The sequence below is a fragment of the Pangasianodon hypophthalmus genome, chromosome 9 (assembly GCF_027358585.1).
Source record: "Pangasianodon hypophthalmus isolate fPanHyp1 chromosome 9, fPanHyp1.pri, whole genome shotgun sequence".
In the NCBI taxonomy this organism is placed as follows: Eukaryota; Metazoa; Chordata; class Actinopteri; order Siluriformes; family Pangasiidae; genus Pangasianodon; species Pangasianodon hypophthalmus.
In genome coordinates this window covers 10758400-10767161 of record NC_069718.1, presented here as the reverse complement: position 1 = coordinate 10767161, position 8762 = coordinate 10758400, and the positions used below count along the sequence as shown (strand labels likewise).

At 34.9% G+C, this 8762-nt stretch overlaps 1 protein-coding gene across 2 annotated transcripts; it reads left to right on the top strand.

The window, feature by feature from the left end:
- Positions 1-1791: 1791 nt before the first annotated feature.
- On the top strand, positions 1792-6885 carry cd74a (CD74 molecule, major histocompatibility complex, class II invariant chain a). Of its 2 annotated transcripts, none has more exons than XM_026919529.3 (8): positions 1792-1954; positions 3228-3397; positions 3675-3766; positions 3969-4023; positions 4484-4594; positions 5123-5317; positions 6272-6286; positions 6437-6885. In XM_026919529.3, the coding sequence occupies exons 1-7, from the start codon at positions 1884-1886 to the stop codon at positions 6277-6279; spliced, it is 702 nt and encodes a 233-aa protein (XP_026775330.1). In that variant the 5' UTR covers positions 1792-1883; the 3' UTR covers positions 6280-6286; positions 6437-6885. The 2 variants fall into 2 exon arrangements, with proteins under 2 accessions (XP_026775330.1, XP_026775329.1); XM_026919528.3 differs by having other exon boundaries at positions 4481-4594.
- Positions 6886-8762: the final 1877 nt, after the last annotated feature.

The window sequence follows — 8762 nt, the reverse complement described above, 5'->3', positions numbered from 1 at the left end:
ACATGTCCGTCATGAATTTGTCACACACATCTGATACACACAGAGTAAAATATATCTAATTACATAATGAAATATTCTCAATTTAGTATTATAAGGTTCTATCTGCCAGCATGCTCTACTCAGACAGAAAATTATAAAATAAATGATAAACCTTTTAAATTATGATAATGTGATTATTTCATCTTTCTCTTTCTAAGGTATTTTACACTTCCTTGTTTTTGGAAAAACCCAAACAGTTGTCTGTCCTGTCTAATTTGCAGATTTATTGTCAAATCAGCATGGACATCAGGGCAGTGACTCACTTGTATCTGGGGAAAGTGAACCTGCAATAAAAACAAATGGGAAGCATATGTCTTGCATTTCATGTGTTAATACAGCCTTTCACTCTCAACAGTTTTTATTTCAAATTTAAAATAAGCACATAATTAATAGAGGCTGAGAATCCCTTTACTGTACAGTAAATCTGTGCTTTAGATATGAAATCCATAGATATATGGATTTTAAATAATCATGTGTTTATACTTCAGATATAGGTTGTATTGTTTTTGTAAGAATAATATTAAATAACAAGTTTAATTAAATAACTATTTAATAAAATATACTCAATAATAAGAGATCTGTGTGACCACACTTTTACCTCTCTTCTGTTCTTATTGAAGTTTTCATCTAGCTGTCAACTGATGACGCTGCACAAGCCAGCCAATGAGATTTAAAGAGAGGAGGGGAAGAAAAAAGAGAACCGAATCTCTGGACAGGTTCCACATCTCGAGAACACTACTCTACTAAATAGTATGTGACAGTGATTCACAGATGAATCGATTCTCCATTGAACGACTCCTCTCGATTCTCTCATTCTCTCACTTCATCATTTTAAACAAATTGATTCATTTATTGGGGAAAAATGAGAAGGCCTTATCATCTGATTAATTTCTGATACTGAGCTGATTAAATAATCATTTACTGAATATAATCTTTCCATTTAAATATTAAGCAGGTTAATATAAGCTATTAGTTCAGATTTATTCAGTGAAGCCATTTGAGCTTTTTAAAATTCCCTTCCATTCACGGAAAGCAAAACTGTTATAAACAATGTGTTAAATTGTGTATATTTTATATCCCATATCCCATTTTTTATTCCTGTATTTTATTATACGGGACTTTTTTCTCATTTTATTTTGAGAAATTGCACTGGGATTAAAGTTGACAATATTGATGCTAAATTATTGAGCTTTAGATTTGGATATGAACATAACAGTGTGACTGGCATAACTATAAAGCCTTTCAGTTCAATTCATCTCAGAACTATACGAAACAAACAAACATATAGATAGATAGATAGATAGATAAATAAATAAATAAATAAATAAAAACACTTATACTGAAGTCAGTAATAAAATGGTAGACCCCTTGTCATTGAGGTTATTTTGTAAATAAATGGATCTTAAGGACCTTTGAATGCACATTTATATAATTTCACCTGTACAGCACTTTTTGTTATGAAAGTGTTTCTGAATCAAAACACTAAGGAATCGATTCTCTAGTTCATTCGTAATGCAGTTTGACTAAACACTCTGACAATACAGAGCGCGCGCTGGTAAGCATCCTGTGTGACTATGTAGTGCGGAAGTAGGCTAGTGTGTGTGTGCTGACAGGCGTCTACTGCTCCTCAGCTCCTCCTCGCCTTCTCAATCTGGGGCTTTCCATCAGCCTAGATTAAAAAAAACAAAAAATAACACACACACACACCCACACGCAGTGCCGCCCCACTGGATAAAAACTGTTTCTAGGCTGCAGTGCGTTCATTTTAGTTTCAGTCTTCACCAGAGAGAAATAAATCCAGCACACATAGAGACACACACACACACACACACACACCTGAGAGGATGGATGACCAGCATAACGACGCCCTGCTGGAGAGAGCCTCCAGCTCCGAGACTGTGACTGAGCCGAGGCGGTGAGACTTCACACACACACACACACACACACACACACACACATCTCCACTGAGTTTATAAAACCTTTTTATTATTTTTTATTATTATTATTATTATTATTATTATTATTATTATTATTTATTTAAAGATAACCAGAATTAACTATGTGCTCTTAAGTATTTATTATTATTATGATTATTATTATTATTATTATTATTATTTATTGCCAATACTGCAGTGGAGTCATTTATTTTATTGACATATAAACTAGAAATTCCAGAGTAAAATTTGTCATAAAATATCACTTACTTATTTGAATTCATTTATTTATTAAAATAGATTCATTTCCAACGATTTATTGATCTCTGCTTATTAATATTTATTTCATTAATATCATGCTTTTGGTACAAAGGCGCACAGAAATATCTAAACTTTTATTTATAAAATGATTTGCAGTATATTAGGCTGTAGGTTTGCAAGTTTGCTGCGTCGCTGTAATGAATAGGAAACCAGTTCTACCCAGCGACATGTGACATCACACTCCAGGAATATTTGTGATTGGTCAGACGAACTGATATATAAAAACATTTTAAGATAATGCTTATTTATTTATCTCTTTTATTTGAATCTACTCCACTTACCTAGCATATTTAAAAAATCTATTATCTATTATCTATTATATAAAAAATCTAGATCTATAAATCTATTATCGTATATTAAAGAATTTTTTTTTATTTATTTGTATTTTTTTGTAACATATATGGACTTTAAGCTTTATCCAGGTGTTATCAAGAACCTTTATACCTCATTTCCCCAAGTCTATTAATCTGCTTGTGGAGCCCTTATGCAATGTGAAGAAAATAATCTGTATAGCAAGCAGTTTAATCAAATCTTGTTTGTGTCAGTTTAGTTTAAAACATGCCTAATAATTTGTCATATTCTGTTTTTTTCCAATTAAATTTCTAATTTAATTAAAATGTGTAAGCATTACATAACATCTAATAAATATTATATTATTTTTTTTAATTTAGCAAATTATTTATAAACTCATAATATTTTATTGACATATTCTATATTCAAACAGAATTTTTTATTACTTACCATATTACTTAAATTTTTTTTTACTTACCATATTTTAGCAATGATCATTACAGATGTTTTTTTTTTTTTTTATGCACATGCGTAAGAGACAGACCAAGTACTACAACTCATGAAATAAAAATGACAAATTATAAATTGTAAAATAAGAAAGTAGTTGTAAAATGTCAAATTTGCCTTTTCTTCTCTGAGCAGGAGCCCCAATGGTAAAGCACTGAAGGTGGCCGGTCTGACCGTGCTGGCATGTCTCCTGCTGGCTGGTCAGGCTTTCACGGCCTACTATGTCGTGGGACAGAAGGATCATCTCCACGCTCTGGAGCAGGGTCAGGACACCCTGAAGAAGGAGCTCACTCGCATGCTTACAGGTACGACAGACAGAAAGCGACACAAAAAATTAGAGAATGGGGAAGCGAAAGAGCAGGACCAAACTATGCATGTTGAAATGCAATTAGGAATTAGAATAAAATTATGAAAACAAGATGTGAAGTAACAGGAAGGCATAAGATATGCTGTAGTGAGGTAGACGGGGACATGAATATATTAATAAATAACAACAGAAAATAAGGGGAAATGTTTTATTTGAATCTACTTATTATTCAAGTGCAATTATTAATGATTTGCTGTTTCTCCTTGTCTCCATAGTGGCTCCTAAAATAATGCGCACCTCCATGAGCAAAATGCCACTGATGGTGGGCCTTGATGAGGACGGCTCAAAACAGCACGTACCACTCACGGTGAGATCTGAGCTACAGAACGAGAAACACAGCACTAGGGATCTTTCCTGGACTATTAGTCCAGAAAGTCAGACACAATCCTGACCCTTTTTTTTGTTGTTTGTTTTTTAACAGATTTGTGTTTGTAATGACCCATGACTGTATTCTTGTATTACACTGTCCTTTTGATTGTAATGAATAAACTGCGTTCCTTTTTTTTCAGAGACTGCAGTCATCCAGCTTCCCAAGCCAGAGGGAGGGAAGCGGCCTTGTGGATGGTACAGTACAAAACACTTATTATTATAAAAGGAACAATGATGCATCAAATGATAACACAATCAAATGTAAAATCCACCTTTACATTAGAAATTAAAATGTCTCTCACCCTTTCCACAATGTTGTATAAAGATATCTGTAATATTCTTCATATTTATTTGATTGAATTTTCACAGCAGTAAGTCACTAATTATCTGAACAGGCTCATATATGATCAGTGGACACATAGGGAGAGGGTGGAAAGAACCAGAGTGAGACGAGAGTGATGTCACTATAGGAAAATAATGAAGCAGAAGTGAAACGCTGTATAGTACAAGCTTATTAATAAAACAGTTATGGCATAAGGAATCCATATGACTAATATTAAGAGGGTTTTTTTTAATAAGAGAAAAAGGCGTAAGCTTGTATGCACAGTAAGTAAATTATGAACAAAGGAATTAATCATCTTTTTGTTGTTAGAAGGCCCTAGAGCTGTTCCTAGGAGGATGGTTGTGCCCCTGAAACACATGCCTCTGCTCACTGACATCAGGGCAGACAAGCTTGAGGAGGAGGCCAAGACCACTGAGCTTCCTGGTAGGAAACAGATTCTTCTTCACACACACTATAGGGTCCAGAAATCTGAGTTCCCTATCAGGATCTGTTTTTATTTAGCAAATTTAACAGTTTAGAAATGATCAGTTTTTATAACTATAAAGCAAAAAATTCTTCTTTTCTGAAACATTGTTGAACATTTGTATTGTTTGTACCTTGGAGAAGAAAAATTATTTATTTAGTCTAAATTCAATTTAATTATTTAGTCATTTTTTATTATAAGAATTATGTGTTCTTATATAATTCTTGTATAATCTATCAACTTTTTCATAAATTATTAAATAGAAACAGTTTTTGGTTGTGACATCAAACCTTTGGATCATAATGTACATGTAGCAGAACTTTAGGTTTATCATACTAAACCAAAATACCAGTGCTGGTATTTTAGTAATAGAAGTTAGATGTTTCATAGCAGCAAGAAATAATAGCATATTGAAATATAGATCTTATATAAAACAACTTAGATGCAGGTCTCTTTGTTTATCTTTGCTTTCCTCCTTCCCTCTGTAGCTGCCGTGGTGGAGACTAAGTGTAAGATCGAGGCTGGGCAGATCAAACCAGGCTTCTATCAGCCACAGTGCGATGAGGAGGGCAACTACAAGCCCAAGCAGTGCTGGCACAGCACTGGCTATTGCTGGTGTGTGGATAAGAACGGCAAGGAGATCCCTGACACACTGACACGTGGCCCCCTGGAATGCGGCAATGGTGGGTTTCCAAATCTCAGAAGCATCTAAGTGTAATTAGGTCAGCTAAGTCATTGCTGTATAAAGTCACTGTTAGGTGATATCATGAGTGTAACTAGTACATGATAAGGAGTTTTAATGATGGACCAACACACTGTCTGTGAAGGACTTTGGGTTATGCAGGTCATGTTTAATAGTCTTGGCCTCTTTCTTGGCAAAAGGGATTGTGTTATAACATGTCATCTGGGAGACATCATCAGCTCTAATAACTGATGTGAAACAGTTTCACAATGTCATAGCTGTATATTACACAGAGATTATAAACACCACCATTCACTAGAACTGGGAGCCACCTTTCCACCATTCTGCCACCATTCACTACAATTAGAGCCCACCTTTCCACCATTCTCCCATCATTCACTGCAACTAGAGCCCACTTTCCACCATTCTCCCATCATTCACTACAACTAGAGCCCACCTTTCCACCATTCCCCCATCATTCACTGTAACTAGAGCCCACTTTCCACCATTCTCCCATCATTCACTACAACTAGAGCCCACCTTTCCACCATTCCCCCATCATTCACTACAACTAGAGCCCACCTTTCCACCATTCTCCCATCATTCACTACAACTAGAGCCCACTTTCCACCATTCTCCCATCATTCACTACAACTGGAACACACCTTTCCACTCTTTTCCTTCCATTCACAAGAACTAAACCCCTTAACTAAACCTTCAAGTTTAACACACATTGTTTCCCCAGAAAGCATGAGAGTTTGGTCATGATGTCTATAAGAACAAGTCATATAACATTGTCAGTACAACATTACAGTAAAATCCCAAGTTTCTATAAATTCTTCAGTAAATTTCAGTTTCTATAAATTCAGTCAAATGCATGTGTTTGGTTGATTACTAATATGCTCTATTTCTGCTCCTCTTCTGATCCATGTATCTGATGTCGGAACCACCACAGTCAACTAAAAGCTTGGTGAGAGTCTTTTTCCATAACATCAAAACACATCATGCAACACAGAGAATGTTATTAATGTTTAGTTTCTCTAACCAACTCTACGTGGTGTAAGCAAGGATTTCAATGTTAGTGCTTCTAACCCACTTTCTTTTCTCTCTCTTATTCCAGGCCAAAGCCAGCAGAATGCACAGTGGAGGCTGAAATCTTGCATCCAAAATCAAACACACTCTATCATTAAAAATCAGATACTATTAGCTCTCCTGTCTAGTATCGGTCTCTTACCTGACTCTTTATTTCACAGAGATTTGAGTAAAGTGATTAATTCTTGATTACTACAAATAAATTCATTTAGCATCTCATTCTGTTTTGTTCTATTTAGAGATGTTTATTAGTGATTAATGTTACATTCCTAATAGTTGCTACATACTGACACACATAATGCTCATGTAGCTGTATCCTTTCCTGTTCTATGTTTATTATTAATTTGCCTATTTTAATTTTTTTAACTTAAGGCATGTTAGGAGATGGCAAAAGACTGTAGGATATGGGTCTATGAATGAAAAGGAATGTATTGTAAATAAGTGGCCTTCAAATAAACCATGCCTCCTTATTCTAAAGAGGTCTGATTACTTCTGCATCAAAACAGTCCACCTACCTGAAGTAGGAGATACATTAGTTATCATTTCTGAATCTTTCAGTAACGTTGTGTGTAAGTGTTTTTGAGGACCAAACAGAACCAGAAATTCCTGACTGACAAAAGTTTCAGTATCACTGAATTGTACTTAAGTGCATATGTTGAAAAATGCCAATTTCCTGCAAATTAACAAACTCATTCACAGCTGATTTACACTTAATGATGCCCACAAAACTCACAGAATGACCAAAGGACAATTACTGTAGATATGAAATTGCCTTAATTTATGTATTTGTTTTGGATTCATTTCTTTTAAGTCATTAATATCTCACAAAATTAAAAAAATTCCCCAAATTTTCATTACGTTCATGTGTGTAAGAGAAAAACATGCTATATTAAATTGACAAATGGATGTAATCGATATATAAATTTGCAATAACTCACACCAGATATATGGTTTGAAGCCTATGGTTCATGTTAAATGTACATTTTCTCTTATATGTAAATGTACACAATCTGGGAATCTCTCAAGGTTTGTCTAACTAACTGGATTTTTATGAATGGCAGCTATGAGTGTTAACAGAATTCAGATGTTCCTAAAAAAAAAGTTCCTGTTTAAAAGGGAGGAATTCTTCAAAAGATAATTTACATAAGCACACAGGCATAAGTTATTGGTAGATTAGTAGGGTAAAAGTAGAAGTAAGACCAGACACCAAATATAAAAAGTTTGTAAGTTTAAAAAATTGTAAGTGTTTATTCCAATAACTATTCCATCACACTAATTTTGTTAAAAATGAAACAAAATCTGTGGGAAGCCAGAAAAAAATTACAACAACAGTAAAACAGAAAATCCTAGAGTACAAAGAAGGGGTAAAAAGCAGGTTAATACAGACATTATACTTCTGAGTAACAGCTACCATCCAACATTAGGTGGTTAGAGATACAGTAAATATACTGTATATTTAAAAAAGTACATAGAAAAAAAAACATGAAACTGATGAACACTGATTAGAAAACGATGAAACGTGATTATAAAACCATGAAACCCTGAATACTCTATAACATGCTCCTGAGTTGCTCTGAGACGCCATGATAATCCTGTAATAGTAAGTCACAGTCATTGTGTTTAACTAGATGATTTAGAGCACCTCAGAGTGGAGAAAGTGGATACTCACTAATAAATATTTTACTGCAGTGTAGCACAATGACCTGCTGTACTGCAGAGCAGGAGGGACAACGCAGCAGTTTTCCACTCTACACACAGCATGGATACAACTGTAAGTACTGGCACCTATGCTTAACCATTATTATTATTACTATTAGTAGTAGTAGTAGTAGTAGTAGTAGTACTGCTAACAACAATAACAATAATAATAATAATAATAATAATAATAATAATAGCAATAGTAGTAGTTGTAGTGGTTGTGGTGGTAGTAGTAGCAGTAGTAGTAGTAGTGGTTGTGGTGGTAGTAGTAGCAGTAGCAGTAGTAGTAGCAGCAATAGTAGTGGTAGTGGTAGTAGTAGTAGCAGTGGTAGTAGTAGTAGCAGTAGCAGCAGTAGTAGTAGTAGTAGTGGTTGTGGTGGTAGTAGTAGTAGTAGTAGCAGTAGTAGTAGCAGCAGCAGCAGCAGCAGTAGTGGTGGTAGTGGTAGTGGTAGTAGTAGTAGCAGCAGCAGTAGCAGCAGCAGCAGTAGTAGTAGTAGTCGTTGTGGTGGTAGTAGTAGTAGTAGTAGCAGTAGTAGTAGCAGTAGTAGTGGTAGTGGTAGTAGTAGTAGCAGTAGTAGTAGCAGTAGTAGTGGTAGTGGTAGTAGTAGTACCAGTAGCAGCAGTAGTAGTAATGGTTGTGGTGGTGGTAGTAGTAG